General features: G+C 43.5%; 1 protein-coding gene across 4 annotated transcripts in view; it reads left to right on the plus strand.

Annotated features, from left to right (window-relative positions):
• BBS9 (Bardet-Biedl syndrome 9) overlaps positions 1-20,610 on the plus strand; it is a 1,749,160-nt gene that overhangs the window by 597,390 nt on the left and 1,131,160 nt on the right. For 3 of the 4 annotated variants that reach the window (XM_069215484.1, XM_069215483.1, XM_069215487.1), the window contains exon 12: positions 14,960-15,013. The exons of the other annotated variant lie outside the window; for it this stretch is intronic. In XM_069215484.1, coding sequence (XP_069071585.1) covers positions 14,960-15,013 — 54 coding nt within the window. The remainder of the gene's footprint in view (positions 1-14,959; positions 15,014-20,610) is intronic. 4 annotated transcript variants of the gene reach the window in all.

Consider the following 20,610-nt stretch of genomic DNA (forward strand, 5'->3'; position numbering starts at 1 on the left):
TAGATCTAGAGGCATGACTTGAACACCTGAAAGAAAAGTGTTAATACATATGAAACTGAACTGTAATTTGCCCTCGAAACTTACTGCAAGTACTTCCTCAAACCCCCTCAACTGTCCCCGCTCCATAGTTCTATCAATGAAGCATCAGTTGCCCGAGAACACAACTGAAAACCCAAAACCAAGGTGTCTGTAACAGGCGTGGAGTGGTGGACCCCTCCATATAGTCAAGAGTTCTGCAGTAAAGGCCGCTGTCCCGCCTCCATTGTCGGCCAGGAGATCTCCCCTCTCTCTTCTACATCTGCGGGGGATCAATGGTAGTTCTGCGCCTTACGTGGCAGCCGCATTGCCCTAAGTTTTTGCTTAACCGGTTCGTACCAGCGTTTTTTATTTTGCACCTCACTTGTGTAGTCTGGAAAAAATTAGAGGTTTTCCCATCGGAGATCCAGCTGCACTCTTCCTTGTTTGAGGATGACATCACAATCTTTAAAATAAGGAACCTAGCAATTATTGACCTTCTTTGCCCTCCCGGTGGGGGCCAGGATGGAAATGCCCTGTGGGCCCGTTCAACAGAAAACCAGGGGGACAGCTTTTACTCCGGCAACCAGGTTTGAAGCCATTGTTCCAAAAACTCGTCAGCCTGGGTCTTCTCTGCTATTTCTGGGAATCTGACGATGCACAGGTTATTGCACCCAGAGCGATTTTCTGCATCTACGGCTCTCTGGTGGAGTGTGCCTATACAGGTCAGCAGCTGGGCAACTTTGGATTTAAGGTCGGTGATCTTGGCATCTACTGTTGAGACAGTCTTCTACCTGTTTAATGCGGCTCACTGCTGTCCGCAAGTCCTGTCGCAGGAGGCCCTCATCTTGGTGCACCTCGCCAATCGCAGTCTCGACGGCTTGTTGTAAGGATTGCATAACCTGTAGAATGGGTGTCCAGACCCTCTATCGAAGGGGGCCCGGGTGCCGAGGCACCAGTCCCCTGAGGGTTCGGCTGGGTTGTGAACTGATCAATGCGCTGCTGGGATGTGGGTGGCTGTCTGCCGAGTTTGTCTTTCCCCATGACGAGGCCGGGGGGATCCAGGTGTCATGGGCTCCAGCGCGTTGTCACTCTGCCACTACGCCATTGGTGTGGGGTTCACCACCAATTGCCCGGAGGATATGGTCTGATCTCTGGTGCTTCAGTTGCTTACTTGTCGGTGTCTAGTTTGCTCTTATTAGGGCAGTGCTTTGTGGGTCTCACCCATGGGAATCACAGCTCCGGCCCAGAGGCTCACGCAGCAGCCAGTGGACATGCAGCGGGGAGCGGGCTCTCCTCACTATCCAGTCCGTGACATCAGGGGGAGGGGCAGCTCATGGCTTCACTTCAGACCACCGCTCCTCACGATGCCATGCTCTCTCACAGCGGCCTTCTCCCTGGCCCCAACACTCGCCCCCACAATCGGGCTCTGTCACGCCCGCAGCCCCAGCCACGGGTCAGCCACTCGATCCTGCTCATCTGCGCCTTCAGGCCCTGTGGGGAGGCACTCAGCCTGGACCTCGTCTCGTCAGCTGCCTATGCGATGCAGCCCCCACAGCGGCTGAGCCACTTGGCGACCCCTTCTCTCAACTGGGTCATGCACTGTGGGCGACAGGGCCCACCCAGCCACCCCACGAGCAGCTGGTCCTCTGCTCGTCAACTGCCACTCCTCACCTCTCTGCCCGGCCACTCCTATCAGGCCCAGGCCTCAAGTTGGGCCTTGTTGTCTCTTTGCCGGGAATCTGGGTGTCATGAGTCCTCGAACACCCGGGGAGGGGGGGGTCACAGCCTACCTGGCCAGAGCACCGGGCACAAGTCACCGGAGTCCACAGAGATGGCCTTGGTCGCTCTCCTTTTCCCCTCCGGGCTCCAGCTGCGGCCCAGCCTCACAGTCTGGCTCACTTCCTTCTTCGGACCTGGAAGGAGTTTTCCAGCCCGGGTCCCTGCCTCACCAGATCTCTCCATGTGGCAGCTCTGGGATCGGCTGGTCGAGTCCTTCAGCTTCCCCTCTGTCTGGAATAGTTTGTACCGGGCGCCTGGCCCAGTCCAGCCGTCCCACGGGCTGCTGAATCTTCGCGCGCAAGGTGCTGTGCTTCACCACTGGGCCTGCTGCTTCTGGTAAGGCTGATCTCCGGCCGGGCTCCACCGCTCCGCCTTCGAACCCTCCAGTCGCCCTAGTCCCCCCCCCTCACGACTGTCAGGGGGTCGCGATCGTGCCAGATGTGTTCTGGGCATGGGACACGGGGGCTTACTAGCGGCAGATGACGGAGGGGTCCGGAGTACTCTCATAGTGCGAACGCCAACTTGACGCCCGGTTTCTACAATCTTAAGAGACACCTTTTACTTGTTCTTTTAAAGCAGAACTGATTGATGCATCTTTTTGATCGGATTCAATGGGTGCTGAAATTGATTGTCTTTCATAAGAGGCAGATACCACATTCTCAGAATCCCCACTGGTAAGCTCCAGTGCTTGCACGCTGCTGAAATTAAATGATGCATTTCTTTTAATTGTGAAAAGCAGGTAATTTGCATATGGCTTGGCTGCAGTGTAATGTGTTATTTTGTGATATTGTGGACAGATGAGACATGTTAGCTTTGTTTAATATGTAGAGCATATTAATTAGGGATTTAAAATTACACATCAATCATGTCTTCTTAGATGATTTATTATATTACAGCTTCTAGGATTATATGCAGGCCATATGCACGTGTCAGAAAACTCGGTTTTAGGAACCAACTACAAATGAACAGCATAAAACCACCCCAAGAACAATGTACAAACAAAAAACACACCTGATGATGTCACTGTCCTAAAGCAGAGTTCTGTATTTGTATCTGCGGTCAATGTTTACTATCTAAAGCAGATTGTGTGCAGAAACAATAATTTTTTTTTTAACTCCCTTACTCGTTTATCATGATGTGAATTGTTTAATAAATTATGTTCATTTAAAGAAAGGTAGCATGAACATGTATCTAGTGGGCTCTGAGTTGTGTTAGAGGGAAATCTGTTAATAAAATAAGACAGATCAATTTGACACAATAATATAGGTTTAATCGATTTTCAGCTGGGAACAACAGGCAGTCTCAACATAGAGGCCATGACTGAAGTTCAAAGTTCTAGTTCACAAGCAGTGGTATTTATACAGTAAAAAACACAAAAAACTATGCTGACAAGTTCAGCATTGATGTAAGCAACAACAAGCAGTACAGATAAGATAATAGGGGAGAGGTACCTCTTGACAAGAGCACATGCACGATTACTGGTCACCTCATGGGAGGGTAAGTAACATTGACGTCATTCAGCATCTTATCTTTTCTGCACAACAAGTGATTAAACGTTACATGATGCTCACGGTAGCCCTGCCTTGTGCAAATGCTTATCTGACCCTTAGACCCTCTGACCTGTGGTTTTTAGGACCCTTGTGCTAAGGCAGGATACACCCTTTTGTTCCACTGTGTTCGTGCAAAGTGAAGATTTTGAAATCAACAGTTGGTGCAGCTTTAAAGAAAAACTCTTATTCTAATGTGGCTTGGGCCTCTTGTGTGTTTCAGCACAGCTAACTTTACAATGCAGCATGTGTATAAGTTTCCTAAGTAATAAGTGTTTGTTTGTCTTAAATATGACCTGCCTTTTCTATTGAACCCACCGTCTGTCTTTTTTTAGCATGTCATGTATTAAGCCTTTCACTACTTACATTAGTTTACAATTATCCCTAGCCTAAAATGTTTGTATTGGGATTTGGGAACTTATGTTTGTATGTATGTGATGTGTTCCTATTCCTCCTACACCATCCCCCCCTCTAGTTGATTATTCAACTAATTTTCCTACCTTCCCATCTACTAATTAAACTAGGGGAATCACAACATACCCACTACTCTGTCCCTCCCAATTTAGCTGTCATCCTTTTGTAACATGCTATTATTACCTGCAAGAGCAACAACACGATCAAAGACAACAAGGCCTTGAACAACCCCGACATCCAGGATGGCACCCATTTGAACTAGCCCTCGAACCACCCATCAGGGGCACCCCCCTCATTGATCATTTTCTTTTGTAGATCATGCAATGTCTGAATGGCCTGAGTTAATGTCCCATTGTCCACATCATTGGCAGGCACATAAGTACAACAGGCCAATTCAATCTTCTTACACACCCCTCCTTCCATGGCCGTCATTAAATCAAGTACACATATGTGTGATGCATTACCATCAGCCTAAGGGCTCGGAGTTCTCCCTTGATAGCATTGAACCCATCTTCCGTTGCATTTATGGTCTTCATCAATTCAAAGCGTGTGATCTGCAGCCAGAGTGCAGTTGCTTTCGCCTGAATAAATGGTAGGATGCTACCAAAAAAGATTTGGGCATCACTAAATAGTCTATGTTCCTGTGGAACGTCTTGCCACACTTCAGTACCCAAAAACTCAGCAGCTCGTTTTGTCCGATAATGGTGAAGCAAGGTTGTTGGACGGCTCATGGGATGGTCATGTAACTGAGAGATGTCCACACCTGGTATCACCAGGGAGGGGGTTTGCAGAGGCCATTCCAGTTCGGGGGTAGTTGCATGTGGAGCCGGGCCCCACACATCCAGTAATGATCCATCAGGTTGGAGGTGGTGCCCTGTTTATCAGCGTTGTAGGTGGTGATGTTGCAGTTGAGGTTACTCCCCACATTCACTGTCCCATTCCCTCCGAAACAAAGAGAAAACTCTGTTAATTTCATTGCCATTCTAGGGTGTATGGTAGTTCCTGTCCATGTATATCTCTGTATGTTTGCATCCCATATTTCCTGACATTGGCCTATTATCTTATTAAAAATTAGTGGACCTTGCGTCTCAGTGCCATTCCATAATGATATTGCGCTACATATGACTTTGGCCTCAGTATGCCATTTATCATGGGCAAATACTGATCCTGTGATACTAAGAACTGGCCTGCCTGCGCAATCGGGGGCAGAGGTTTAGCTAAATAGTTACTACATTCAGATGATGGGTAAGACCTTCCAAAAATACCTTGATGTAATACCCCTTTTTCCCAATCTGGGTGAGACCTTTTTTTGCCCTGCTTTCTTCATTTTTTATATCTCTTCCATTATCTCTTGTTTTCCTGTCAGGACTTGTAGGACTTCTGGGGTGGTGTCAAATCTAGCTGTGTTAACTAGTGCAGTAACAGGACTAACATGAGTTGGTTGTAGCTGTGCTTTCACTCTGCTTAAAAATAGGTGCAGGAGACAATGTGTAATGTTTGGGGGTACCTCTTTTGGGAGATGCAATCTATCTATTCCAGCAGCATGGGGGATGAGAGAGCATACATAACAACTGGTGTTGGACGTGGATGTGCCTATACTAGGCATGTGCTGGTACCACATATTATCAAACAAAGCAGTATGGAGAGGGTGATGGTCAGTATCATTATTAACAGTTCTACGCAAACTTGTAATAATTAATATAGGGTTAAAAAAATAAAAATATCCAAGGGCTAAAAACATCAATATCAGTGAACCGAGGAGGAAAAACAAACAAAATACATGACTGAAAAGAAGAATTGTCTAATATTGGAGCTTTAGAGGGAGGCTTTACTCCGGTTGCTTCTCCTGTTCTCCCCCCTCTTTTTCCTGCTGTGTCCAAAGGGATGAATGGCATGGTTGGGGCCAGGCGGATGTTCTGGAGGTGGTACCATGGTTTGTGGCCTTGGACTTTCACTGCTGTAGTCATGCTGTCTGTCACTGGGAAGGGTCCATTGAATTTGCAGTCCTTCCACTTTCTGACAAAATCGCGAATGTATACTAAAGTTCCCAAAGGTAATGGTGTTTATTGATCCTTTACAGGAGATGCGTGGGCGCTCTTCTTGGCTGCACGTGTAACCTGTTTAGAGAAGAACTTTGCAACTTTGGTTAGCCCAGACATGTATTCATTCATTTCAGTTTGTACAACTTCAGGTGCACTCTCAGTCTCCAATTTATGTCTAGTTGATGGCACAGAGGTGCTCATTGTTCTACCTGTCACTATTTGTTGAGGAGTCAAATGGTGATCTGATCCTGGGGTATTTCTCAAAGCAAAGAGTGCTAAAGGGAGGCAGTATAGCCATTTCTTTTTCAATGTCACACATAGTTTACTTATTTTGTTCTTGAGGGGGCCATTAAGGCGCTCCACAATTCCATTGCTTTGCAGATGATAAGCGGAGTACAATTTGTGTGTTATTCCTAACAAGGTGGTGAGGTGAAAAAATATATTATTGACTAAGTGGGTGCCATTTTCGGATCTGATCCCCTCAGGGACACCCCCCGTGGTATTAACTCATGGATCAAAGAATTAGCAGCAGACTTGGCACCAGAGTGAACACAAGGTAATGCTTCAATCCAACTTGAGAATGGGCAGACTACAACTATAAGATAGCGATAATGATTGCATCTGTCAATATATCATTGTAATCAATGTGCAGTTCCTTAAAGGGACCTTGTGGGCGAGGTATTGTGGAAGCTATTACCTTAGAGGTGGGACTTGGTGAATACTGCTGGCACACTGTGCAGGTGTGTATGTACATTGTAATCATCTCATGTAATTTAGGGACAAACCAATCCTGACGTATTTGGAGGGACATATTGGCCCTCATTATGACCTTGGCTGGCGGCTACAGCCGCCTGCCAAGATCTGACCGCCGTGCGGCCGCCAATGCGGCCGCACCCCCGCCGCGGTCATTAGGAGATCCCCGCTGGGCCGCAACATAGGAGCCGACTCCAAATGGAGCCGGCGGTGTTGTGGATGTGCGACGGGTGCAGTTGCACCCGTCGCGCTTTTCACTGTCTGCATAGCCCCACAACTCCCCGTACCACCAGGAAAAGGAAAAAGGCTGGCGGTCGGGGACTCGTAATCCCCTTGGCAGCGCTGCTAGCAGCGCTGCCCAGGTGGATTTTCACCGCCGGGGCAAATGTGGCAGAATACCGTCGGCCCCGGTGGTAATACCCCAGGAAGCACCTGGGCTGAATATTGAGATGGCAAAGTTATCTGATCAGTTATGTGCAGTGTGTCTGAAGAGTTGTGCTGCATCATTCTGACCACTGCAGCACTTGTATGTATTACCCCTGTGTCCTGATCTATTGTGGAAGACCCATTTACAAAATATACAACACTACCTGGAATTGGGTCTTCTGTTGCTTGGCTACACTCTTCTGGAGTATATGTGGCACAATCATGGGCGTCATCGTCAGTGTCTGAAATGGGGTGCGCAAAGAAGGTAGGATTGACTATGTGGCATTTAATGACCTTCAAGGAAAGTAATGATAATATTTTCTCATAGCCTGATACTCTCTGTGTTGTTAATGTTGTTTTAGCTTTCTGAATTATTGCAAACACAGCATGTTCAGCATACAGTGTCAGAGGTGCACCCATGACAATGGGAGCACTTTTCTCTACTGCAAAGGCTGCTGTGGGTAGTGCTTGTTCACAAGGATAATGACTTTTCATGACAGAATCAAGTAGGCCACTAAAATATGCAATTGGTTTGTGGCCTAAAGGATATTTTGGGGGAGGACAGCAGTCATCACCTGGCCATTACAGTGGCAAAAAAGAAAAAACTCTTTGTTGTAGTCAGGTGTTCATAACACTGGCGCATTTGTTATCTCTGTTTTTAGCTGAAGGTTTGTTCCATCTCCGTAGTCCATGTTATCCTGTCTTTCTGTGTTTTCGCCTGTTTGATAGATGCAAGCAGTGGGGATATTAAAGTACTGTAGTCAAAAACCCATTGTCTGACATAATTACATAAGCCTAGGAACTTCTGCATTCCTTTCACAGTCTCAGGCTCTGTCATCTGCTGAATTTATTCTGCTCTCCCAGGCATAATTTGGTGACCTAATGCTGACAGTAGTTGCCCCAAGTATTGAACTTCTTCCTGGCAGTACTGTAATTTGTCCCTGTCCACCTTGTAACCTCTTTGTGCAAGGGTGCACAACAGGGACACAGTGTCCTTTCTACACTGCTCCTCTGCTGGACTACAGATCAGTAGGTCATCAACATACTGCAGCACTGTGCTGTCACATTGAAAATTGGTGAGGTCATTCTTGACCGTCCTGTTAAAGAAACTAGGGGACTCACAGTACCCTTGAGGTAATCAGGAATGAAGGTACTGTGAACCGCGATAGGAAAATGCAGTCAAATAGTGACTGTCTTGGTGCAGGGTAATGCTGAAAAATGCATTCTTCAAGTCTATGACTGGAAAGTATTTAGCATCTTGGGGTATGTTGGTTAGGAGGATGGAAGGGTCAGGTACTACAGGGAATTCTGGTATCACTATGTCATTAAGGGGGGACAGGTCTTGAATCATGCGCCACAAATTTCCCTTGGCCTTCCTTATAGGGTAAATTGGGGTGTTGCAGGGGGATACACCTGGGTATATGACTCCCTGCTCCACCAGTGCCTGTATAACAGGTGCAATGCCCTCCTCTGCTTCTTTGGATTGAGGGTATTGTCTCACTCTTGGTAGTATTGCTCCTTCCTTCAAAATTATTCTGAATGGTACTGCTGTGCGGACGGGGCCTACATCATAAGGGACTTTAGTCCACAAGTTGGAGGGTACCTGCGCAAGGTCATTATCTTTGATAGGACTGGAGACATTTATTGGTATCACAGGCTTTGTCTCCAGTGTGGTGCATAGAGGTACACTGGTTTGAAAAACAATGTCTGTCTTTCTAAGGTCAGCTAACAAATGGTCATCTGATATGTCGCTCACCTGCATGTTGGGATCATAAAAGATGACACATGCCCACATCGCACCAGTGTGGTCACTTGCCATCAGTGTCCCATAGGTGGGGGACACTTCTAGAGCCTCTATTTCCAGAATGAGGTCTTTGTCTAATATTTCAAAATAGGGGCCCTCTTGTCTAAAGAGAAAGCTCTTGGATGATTCAACTAGTTTCCCTGTCGGTTCTGGTGTTTCTGCTATGATGGTGTACACTGCTCTAGTAAAAGCTAAAATGTCTACAGGTCTGGCTCTAACTTGGTTACCATCTGGGGTGTGTGTAACCATTGTCATGATGCGTGTACTAGATACTCCAGGTGTTGAACAGATCATAGTCCCATCCTCTTCAAAGTGAATAGTCATGTTTAATTTTGCCATGGGATCATGTTCTAGCAGATTAGCTGGTGCATTTGGGGAGAATAAGAAAGATCCATCAACATACCTTCCCCCTATTTCCATCTCCACAGGTTTAGTGAATGGAACCCTCATAACAGCCTCGGAGAACTCCTGTGTGTCCATTGATAAATTTGACAATGGCAGTCCCCTCTCACGGATACAGGACCTAGTGGCCCCAGTGTCAATGAGAAAGGTGTATTCCTTGTCATGGGTTCCTCATCTGGCCTGTGGGTTACCGATAAGACTGGACATATGAGACTTCTCCTTGGGCACCTTCATTGGGCATATCCTCCCATGTAGTTTTGCTGGAATGGGTTTCCTCCCCTGACAGTTGCCCCTCCTTGTAAGTTCTGGTGCTGCAAGGTGGGCTCCCCTATCTGCTGTGGCCCATACTGTATTTGGGGCACTGATTGCTGTAACTGCTGAGACTGTATCTGTGGTTGAGGCTGCAGTTGTATTTGGGACTGTAGGAGATATATCACTTGGGGACTCGTGGAAGGTTGTGCTACAATGCCACCAGGCGGTGCCATTTGTTGGCCATAATTTTCCCTTGTCTGGTTGCTAAGTTCATCTTCCCTTTTAAACCTACAGTCTCTAATGAAATGTCCTGTCATCTTGCAATAGTGGCATGTCTGTCCACTCTGGAATGTGTTTACTCTATTTCTCCCAATCCTTCCTTGCCCTCCTCTTCCATTATTCCTGTTATTACTTCTCTGGGCATACTGGTAGGGTTGCATTGGGGGTGCCTGAAGGGGGCACTCCCAGGGACACTGCAGCTAAATGGGTGGTGGCAGTGACAATTCCTTCCTCTGTTTTCTTAGCCAGTTTCTGCTGGACCAATTTAGCTGCTGCTTTCTCTATTTTATCTTTCTAGCTCTTTTCCTTTTCTTGTCTCTTCTTACAAAAATGTATTATGTGTGCTTGTATCTCTATCCATGGTTTGGCCTCTAAGGCCACTATATCATCTAATTTATCCTGCACTTCAGCTGGCAGACCCTTTTTCACTATATTGTAAAATAGTTTTGTATTCTGTCCAGTTACATCCCAACTCTCCCCCACTTCCTGTGTCCATTTTTCCTTCATTCTGCTAAGGAATTGGGCTGGGTCCTCATTTGGCTGCATTGTTTGTGCCATAAGGGACCCAATGTCTGGCCTGTCTGGATACATTTTCCTCAGTTGTTTCCAAACAATTCCCCTTACTCTATTAAAGGGTGCCCCATCACATTTTGGGTTGATCAATGTCACATCCTTTACTCCTGCCTTTGTAAACAATAGGTCTGTCTCATCCCCTATAAGGGAACTTACTAAACTCTTAACATCCCATATTGCGAGAGTAATCCATGCAGTATGCTTTTCCAGAGCTGCTATCCATTTCCCAGCACCCTCAGCAAGTTGTGGCAACTGTTTTTTAAAGATTTTCTTTGTCCATCTGGGGCCATGGTATATACTGATATGCCCCTGGGCCCTTGAATATCAAGGGCAGTTGTGACAGGACTGTGGTCCTATTGCCAGTAGGGTGACAAGAGTCATACTTACAAGCATATTTCTGCTATACTCTTTCTGCATATAGGGATAATCCCAGTAAGGATCCCCTGTGCCCTGAAAAATGCAAATTTCTGCATTAGCCATGTCTCGGGTTTCAAAGGAACCCTCTCGCTGCCATGGTGTCATCTGTGATACCAATCCTTCTGTCCAACCTGCTAGGTTGTAAAAGGGACAACATTATACCAACTATTTTCATACTGAGCTACTATTTTATTGGGAGTCAAATTATTGCCGGGGCATACAGGGAATGCATGTGCCATGTCTTTCCTCAGTGTCATTTTTCCTGCCATTGTCAAATGTTCCCTTTCTCTCATATGGGCGTGATTGCGCCGCATCAAATACTAATCTCTGTAATTCTCTTGGCTTCTTTTGTAAAGTCTGTCCTGTCTTATTGTTTTCTTCTTCCTCACAGGCATATTGTGAGTGTTTCCTGTTATGGTCCTCAAGAAGGGACATTCTTTTAACATGCTCAGTGATGTCATCTAATGCCCCCTCTGATCCTTTGTAGGATTTTTCTAAATCCAGATCTTCTTCACCTAGGGTGCTATGTGTGGAGACTGTGTCATCTAGTCCTTCTTGTTCAATCATTTGAGGCCCAGTGAGGGCCCTTAACTGCCTCAAGGGCCCTTCTTCCTTTTCCCAAGTCGTTCTTTGGCCTACCCGTCCATCTTCCTGCACTGTGGCCCCCTTGACTACACTATTCTCCTCTGCTCCTGGGTGCATGAACCCCAAGCACTCTGTGGGAGGACTTTCTGGTGTGTAAGCTAACCTTCTTGTCCCATTTTTAATGTTGGTACTTGGTTTTTGCAAAACACCTTTCTTTTTTCTAGCCCCATCCATTCTCTGTGCCTCTTTTGACCCCTCATTAGGTATACCTTCATTTTTCCTAGTGGGGGACATCTCATCCTCTAAATGAAGTGTAAATGTGGCATCTACTGTCCCTATGTATTTAGTACTGTCCCCACCTAACATTCCCCGTGGTGTACTGGCCATTTGAGGACATGGAGATGAGTGGACATATTCTCTATGTTCAGAAAAAGATTCTAATGGTGGGCTATACTCGGGGTCTGTATATCCCACAGTAGGGGGATGGGAAGAGGTGGGTAGTGGGTGTGGGGTACCAGGTTGCATCGTATAAATGCTGTGTATCCTTGCACTGCCTAACCTTAATTGCACGTCTTGATAGGGGGGTGGAGGAGCCAAAGGGAGGGTCTGAGGCTTTGTATTTGACTCATTCATATTTGTTTCTCAAAAGACCCTCCATAGGTCTAGTGTGATCTTCCTTTTCTTTAGTTTATTTCCCTTGAATTCACTCTGTAGGAAGGTGGCCATGTGTTCTATTGTTGTATTATCAAATGAGCCCTCTTTGGGCCACGCATTTGCAAGTTTTAATGTTGCTTTGTGCCATTCCTTACAGTATTTTCCTATCCTGTCCTTGTCTCCTGAGAACACCTTAACCATGTGTTCTAAAGGAGACCCCATGACTGTTTAGTGAACTTAATCCTTTATACTCTATGGTTTACACTCTAAATGGACTTCTATTTATTCCTGGGGTATTTCCAGACTTCACATAAACTGTTATTAGGCTGTGAAGGTGAACATCAGATATATATATATATATATCCCTAATCTCTGAAAGACTTTGTTCATATATATTTATATATATATATATATATATATATATATATATATATATATATATATATATATATATATATATATATATATTAGGTAGGTGCATTTATGTGTGGCCTAAGTGGTTTGTTTGCCTGACACAAAAACAATAATGTTATTGTGATATATGTACATGTTTATAAGTCACTCATATCCCAAATTCCACACTGGGAGGTCCCTAATAAATGCATACATTAGGAGGTCTAATGCTAAATATGAGTCTGTTATTATTGCAGGGTATTCTTGTGACTGTTGCCCATGGTTCCACTGAAAAATTGCAGTGACTTCAATATATTCACTTTCTGACCACAAGGTGGCACCAGTGTCACACATGAAAAATTAAATGGAATATTTTAGAGGCCTTCAAAGGGGTGCCTCACTCTTGGAAAGACAACTGCAACAGGTTTTGTAGATTTTAAAACAAACTGTTTTATTCTAATTATGCGAAGGTCCTGTTCACATCTATCTGAAAGGTAGTTAAATATATTTGTATGTATAGTAGCTGATAATTCTTCTATATGTATACCCTCAAGATATGTGTATATGTCCCAGTATATACTGTTTGATAATTCATCGTGCCTCCAATCTTGAGGCTCTATAGTTTCATAATGGGGATAATAGTTAGTAGTGTCAGTATTTGTTATAGAGTTCATGAGGCTACTAAACTACATTTAACTTGGAGGACAATGTCCTTATATTAGTTCTTCGAATAATTATTTATAATTTTCTACCTGGCATTTCTCTTATGTCAGTGTAGGTTGTTTTAAGGCAGTGATATACTATAAATACCTAGGCATTCATAAACTTCTGACTTAAAATAAATGATTCTATGGTATTGATATTACTGGTCTACTAAGGTCAGTTCTGTTGCAGAGGGCAACAGCCTGACCGTTATAAAAATGAATAATTACTTCAGGGATGTGGAATTAATTAGTTAACTTTTTTGGGACATTTGCTCAATCCAGTCAATTACTTTACTTTTGAGTATACTGTTATAACTTAACCTTCATAAGAATAGGAGGTCTGATACTTATTCCTAAATTATACACTAAATAACATAAACTTATATATTGACATTATTATGTGGCCACATTTCTATCTATACATGCATATATATACACAGTAATTCTTAATTTCATACTAGGGCAAACAAAATACTACTGGTCACTTCCCTCCGGATTCATAAAGGGGACAACTTTTCACTATTTGCAACTACAAATTGTGACTTCCAGACTTAAGGACTGGGTTAGGTTGACTTGGGTGTTCTTTAGAACATACACTGATTGCTCAGCCCCAAGTCTAACACTACTCTTGACCACTTTTGACTTACTTCGTCAAGCTCCATGTATCTTCCGGACTTACCACCAGGATCCCTTAATATTGAATCAATTCATACACAATCTTGCATGCAAACACCAAAATTATATACATTACAGTGTCAAAATTGTAAATGTCTTTATAAAAGAAAAGGAACAGACCTCGTACTTTGTCCACCTTACCACCATCACCTGAGTCCCATCTGTACCCAAGAAATTAGAGACTTTTACATAAATGTTGGCATCTCCCCTACCTCTTTAAAAAGTGCGCAAATCACTTCGTGGAGACAGGCAGGGCCCCCAGTACTGCAGTTGGTGAGATCAAAGTAGAGCTCCTGGCTTAGCTGGCCAATATGTTAGAGGGAAATCTGTTAATAAAATAAGACAGATCAATTTGACACAATAATATAGGTTTAATCGATTCTCAGCTGGGAACAACAGGCAGTCTCAACATAGAGGCCATGACTGAAGTTCAAAGTTCTAGTTCACAACCAGTGGTATTTATACTGTAAAAAACACAAACAAGTTCAGCATTGACGTAAGCAAGAACAAGCAGTACAGATAAGATAATAGGGGAGAGGTACCTCTTGACAAGAGCACATGCACGATTACTGGTCACCTCATGGGTGGGTAAGTAACATTGACGTCATTCAGCATCTCTATCTTTTCTGCACAACAAGTGATTATATGTTACATGATGCTCACAGTAGCCCTGCCTTGTGCAAATGCTTATCTGACCCTTACACAGTTCCCCTCACCAAGATATGAATGACTTGTGGTTTTTAGGACCCTTGTGCTAAGGCAGGAACCTTGTGCTACACCCTTTTGTTCCACCTTGTTCATGCTAAGTGAAGATTTTGAAAGCGACAGTTGATGCAGCTTTAAAGCAAAACTCTCATTCTAATGTGGCTTGGGCCTCTTGTGTGTTTCAGCACAGCTAACTTAACAATGCAGCAAGTGTTTGTTTGTCCTAAATTTGACCTGCCTTTTCTATTGAACCCACAGTCTGTCTTTTTTTAGCATGTCATGTATTAAGCCTTTCACTACTTACATTAGTTTACAACTATCCCCAGCCTAAAATGTTTGTATTGGGATTTGGGAACTTATGTGTGTATGTATGTATGTGATGTATGTGATGTGTTCCTATTCTTCCTACATCAGTTGTCACCCAAGCCATGTCGCCATTGTGGGTAATTCACTGTGCCTTCATTTGCTGATGAAAAGTGATTTTGGGCTCAGTTTTTCATGTGGCTGATGTAAATCTCTTTGATTGGTCTTTAACAGCAAGCTATTGATTGGTCGATGGGTGCGGAAGCTGTTCCTTCAGTCACAGTGAAGGTATTGTAAAGCATTTAAACTGTAACTCTTACACAGTAGCGGACACTTCAGCCAGTCTGTTAAAATTCTATCCTGTTTCCCAGGCCAGTGACTGACTCCATTTTACAATGTGATTGGTTAAGTGTGTTTTTCGGTCAAGCACGCAAGCGCTCTGGCATGTTGTAATATACCTGTGGACTTTTAATTACGCCCACCACACGCACATCACTATCTCTCGTTCATGGGATTGCCTTTCAAAAAGACTTTATTTTCATTGGTAAATGCTTTCCATTGCACTTCATTGGGGCAGTTTTTCTACCTCCTTGGACATCGACCCTGTTACATGGATAATTGTGCGTGTGCCAATAAGCAAAATTATGTTTCCTTTTCAATCAATCAATCATTTCTAAAGCACGACTAATCACCCATAGAGTCTCAAGGCGAAACCTTTGTGTCTCTCTCCTTCGCGCTCATGCTTATTGCGGCAATGGAGTTTTGAATCGGCTCGCTTATTATTTTGTCATTTTCAATTTATGTGGCAAGAAAAGCTCAAGCAAACGCGAGACTCATTGCATTGCAAATGTTTGTTTACGTCTCCTGTCAAAAGATGGCTGTAGTAAAGATTGTTTGGAAGTGCGAGGTTTTGGATAAAAAAATTGCGAGGAGGAACCCACCAGTTTACTAATACAGTACCTTGCTGTATCAAAACACAGTTCCAATGGTAGGCCTAGGCTTAACCCCTGCGTACAGTACAGTGGTTAATTTGAATTGGTGGGGGGACCAGCACTTTTTTGAGGACTCGCACTTATTTTTCTCCAACAGACATTTACGAGCGTAAGAGAGGGTAAAACACATAAACGGGAAAGATGGGAAATATGTCTCAGAGGGAGAAAGCAACAACCTGCAAGAGTGAGCAGAATGGAAAGCAGTGTCTGCCAGTGGATTTACGTGTGCTGAGGTGGCATTCTGTGCGAGCACATTTCATTTCACTGGCTGCATGTTTCAGAGCATAGCTATGTGCACCAGCACTCTTTTGTTTACAAATTAAGCACTGATACAGTACCCTAAAGCAGCAGGCATTCCCTCAAAGCAATGCTTATGAAAGCAGCACCAAAACAATTTAAAGTCCGAAACCAGAATTTAGCTCCAATTGGCGGCTTGTTAATCTTCACAGAATGAGTCATTTTCTGTCCCTTACGTTACAAGGGGCTAGCAGATGTCCTTTGGAGAGCACTTCCAAATCCATGTGTACAAATAGAGAGCAGATCATACCTCACTTCTCCCTTACACCTTAGTTCTTCCTTCAGGTATGTCCAGCAAAAGTTCTGTAACTTTGCATGGTCCATTTGTGCTCTGAACGGTTGGTGTTGGCTAATTAATTAGTTGACTAGCTAGTGATTGGTAACCCAGTTTCAAAATGTTCATCACAGCCTACCCTGCCTACTTTTTTTTAGCAGTTTCTATTTGCTTTCCTGTAAGAAGGGGCAGGCCAAGGGTGGTCCTTTGTGATGTCTTCTGTGTTCCTGTTCAGTCCCAGCTTCCACATTCCAGGATATTTAGCCAGTGATTAATCTTCCCAATGTTCCTGTTAGCATTTCATACCTCACCAAAGAGCTTTTCAATGCCAAGAGAAACAACCAGCAGAACTGAATTATTTACTGCTAAAGCTTCCAGGCAGCATAAAGCAGGTATTTATAAATTCATATTCACACTATATTTAGTACAAATCGATCTTCACCATTGAAGTACATATTTTAAAAAATATTAAGAAGGAACTTTGTATACATTTTGTAACAGTGATTTAAAATCATGAGTTGTTCTCCATCATAGGAAATGCTGCAACAGCATCTAAACCGTGAATTGTATAGCTAGTCACTATAGGGGCGTATTATTTTATATTTAGTATGCTCCCTTTAAAAAGTTAAGCACCCAACCTTGTTGATTAAAAGGTACACCTTAGGGTGGCTTACCTAATGTTTAAAAGTAGTATTTTAGGCAGTGTTCTTTCAGGCTAATAGATATGAATATAGTTGTTTATCATACTTGAGGTGGTGTAACTCGGAGATTACATTTCGCTTTTGTACCACTAGTGAGTGCATTTCTTGCACCATTTTTTTGCCTCATTTAAAAGTGAAATATGGCATTTGGATTTAGCCAGGTATATACACTATTTAGACGTCACATCAAATGCACTGGAAGGCTGAGTGACAGCCTCCCAGGTGTCAAACGTCCAGCTACTCAAAGTTTCACATTTGCTTGATCTAGAGCTATTGGTGTTGTAAATTCATAACTGGCTTTTCATGCCATATAAATTGGTCAACCCTGTCTCATAATTTGGTCTTTTCCTGCCACATAATTCCAGTGGCCTTGCATATAACTAAAGCACTCCATTTACCTTTTTCTTCTGTCTGCAGCCAAAAATGAAAATGTTGCCATTTAGCATCCTACTTTAAATCTGTCATGCTAATTCCATTAGAATAACACTTTCATCACCCCACCATCATAGTTGCTGGCCGACTAACACAATTCCCAAAATAAGACAGCCACGGAGGAGTAACAAGAGAAATAAACTAGAAGGGTCACCCAAACATATCAGGAGTGTTTAAACAGCCATAATGTAATAAGGATGTTACTTTGGCCTGAATCATGGTCATAATTGCAGTAAGGAGAGATTAATAAAACACATACAATTAGCATGTAACCCAAGATACATACACCTTTATCAGAAATACATGTTTGGCATTAGACTGTAATGCTCAGAACAGCCCCTAGAGGACACCACATAAAAATAGCATTTGTAAGAAACATGGTCATGGAACCATATAGTTAGCCCCTAGAGGGCATAACCACATGCAATCTACTCCAAGCTGTAAAACAAAACTTCCCAGCCATAAGAGAGCTTAAAAAGGGACTAAGTGATGGGAGGAGTTATTATTTTGTAGTCCTCACTAACCTAGTGTGGTGACCAACAGATGACCTAAACATAAAGAGTGTGTCATGCTGAACGTTTTGATGGTGGTCCCATTGTCCTAGGATCACCACAGGTTGAGTTATGATCAAACATGCTTTGAAAAAGAATGCTTGAAGAGCATTATGAGGCGACTTTGCCTGAGTGCAGTGAATATTGTAGTATTGGCTCTCCCACTGTGCCGGGAGAGCCTCATTGCAGATTTCTGTGTTTTTTTATGTAAAGCATTTATCAATTATAAGTGTTTTTGGGAACGCTATGGAGCGTGAAGGCGAGAACCAAAAGAAATGACCCTGATTAGGTAAGTGTGTGAACGATGTGACCAGCACTTCAATACCGTTGATGGAGTTTGCGCTGTTGGTGCTGTTTGCACTATGGCTGCCATGGAGCACGAAGGGGAGAGACAAAAGAACAAAATTGTTCACCACGCTGAAGTATATCGGCAGTCCTGGAATTATCCATGTAACAGGGTCTGTCTGCAAGGCGGTGGTAACAAAAGCACCCCAAGGCGGGCCAAACGTTAAATATTTACCAATGACATCAAGGGATTTTAAAAGACAAGTCCACTAACAAGTGAAAGTGATGGCGTGGTTAAAGCCCACAATACTTCCAACAGGTCAAAGCATTTGCGCGCTTGACCTAAAATGAGGAGATGTTCTTTCTTACTTCATATTTCTATTCGCAATAGGTTTAGAAAAAATGCAAATATACATTTATATGTATTTGTAGACATAATAAAATAATTTAGGGTCATTCTGCAATATTCTGGACGGTGCTGATATTTAAATGGCAGTATAGGCTAAACGAAAACTTCAATTGAGGTTACACATGTTCGTTTAAAAGTTGTTGTTTTGGACCTATTTTCATAGAATCGCCGTGAAGTGTTGTATAAATGCTGCAAGTCGAGGACAAAGGTAACATGATGTTACATTAAACGAGCAGGATAGACTTTTCACCATAGTGTGTTTATACAATATGTCATCTTTTTCCAATGGATCACAGTGTTAATTAGTTTTATTGCTGCCTTTGCAAAGACATAGACCACGATTCCAATCCTAGAGTTAAACAATTCCGATCCTTACACAAACTACAAACGGCAGGGATTGGATTTCGAAGTTCTGTGATAATTGTTGGCCCTCCTCTCACCCCTTCTTTTCCCATGACAGATTTTGGCAGGTCAATCCTTATGAAATGTATCAGGAGAACAGGCCCGGTAAAAAGGCAAAATATTTTATGCACTAAAAAACAGTTCTTAATTTTATGCTTCTTTTTCAATTAAAAAAGCTTAAAATGTGAGGGGTTTACCACACCCGGAAAATAATTATGAGGGGCAGGAAGTAAGGTGCACCCACTCACTCTCATCTGGCCCACTTGTTATGACTGTAGAGTGTGTACACAGATTGTGAATTAGGACCATGAATCTGACCCCTTATGAATATTGCATAATATTATGGTCATTAAGACACAAAAAGTTCATATGCATCTTCCTATGACTGCCTTCAAATAAATTGCAAACAGAAAAAAACCTGTTAGTAATTTCTAATTTGCATAAAAATATACATGCCTCAAGTCAATATGTGTTAATTTTAGCTCTATTCTCTTCGTATTTTGTCACACTGTGTTTTACTACAGTATTTTTTGCCTTATATACCCCTGTGTAACATTGTTAGAAATTAGGTCTCTAGTTGGAAAGGGGTATGCGCCCCGTCCAAGTAGGGACCATCGTTCTAGTTAGAGTAAGTCAGATACACATTTAAAGATAACCTGTGCTAACCCTCTGGTAGCTTGGCCCAGAGCAGTCAGGCTAATCTAAAGAGCCAATGTGTAAAGAATTTGTGCATCAAAAATACAGGGGATTAGGAGGATTAAAGGTCCAGTGTATACCCTCTAATGAAAGTTACTATTAATGCAATACACTGTTCCTAAGAGACCAAGGGGAGACAGGGTGAGTACTCTAGGATCCTATTTGGTAGGAGCAAGAGTCCTCACACACCCAGTTGGGTGTCATGATTCATCATCGGACGAGCTCCTCGTCAGACCAGCGCTACAATGTCTGACGGGCACCACCCATCGGGGGCTCTTTGCCGGAGATCTTTTCTCGATGATGCTACACTATCCCGCAAATGAGTAGGGAGAAAGAAAACGGGGAGAGTTCAAAGAAGGTAAGAAAATAAAATTGGCTCAGGACCCTTACTGCGTACTAACTTTATTCTGTCTGTGTGGGGTGAAGGCCAAGGTTAAAATATTAATCAAGAGAATGAGATAGAGATGATGCTCAACCACTCTCTAACTATGTCTAATAACGGAGGGTCAGGAAACTACAAGACCCACCTCAGAATCGGGTCGACATGTTTCGCGTCTCAGTGGTCCATAAGGATCCAATGACGCTTCTTCAGGACCTAGTGTAAAAAACTTCTCCAACTCCAAGCTAAGTTAGCTATTACATATCAAGGCTGACAGTCAAAAAAAGGTATCGTCAGTCACTTACACGAGTCCATTATGACCCCGTATTTAGTTCCTATTCGTCACCCCTCCGGGAGACCTCCGGGAGCGCGTCCAAGGGTAGGTTTAGCCGCCCTCCGCCAGGTCCATACAATCGTGTGTTATGCAAATCTGGCCTATGGCCCGCGTGATCCCATGAAGCCCTGAC

The sequence above is a fragment of the Pleurodeles waltl genome, chromosome 2_1 (genome assembly GCF_031143425.1).
Source record: "Pleurodeles waltl isolate 20211129_DDA chromosome 2_1, aPleWal1.hap1.20221129, whole genome shotgun sequence".
NCBI classification, from domain to species: Eukaryota; Metazoa; Chordata; class Amphibia; order Caudata; family Salamandridae; genus Pleurodeles; species Pleurodeles waltl.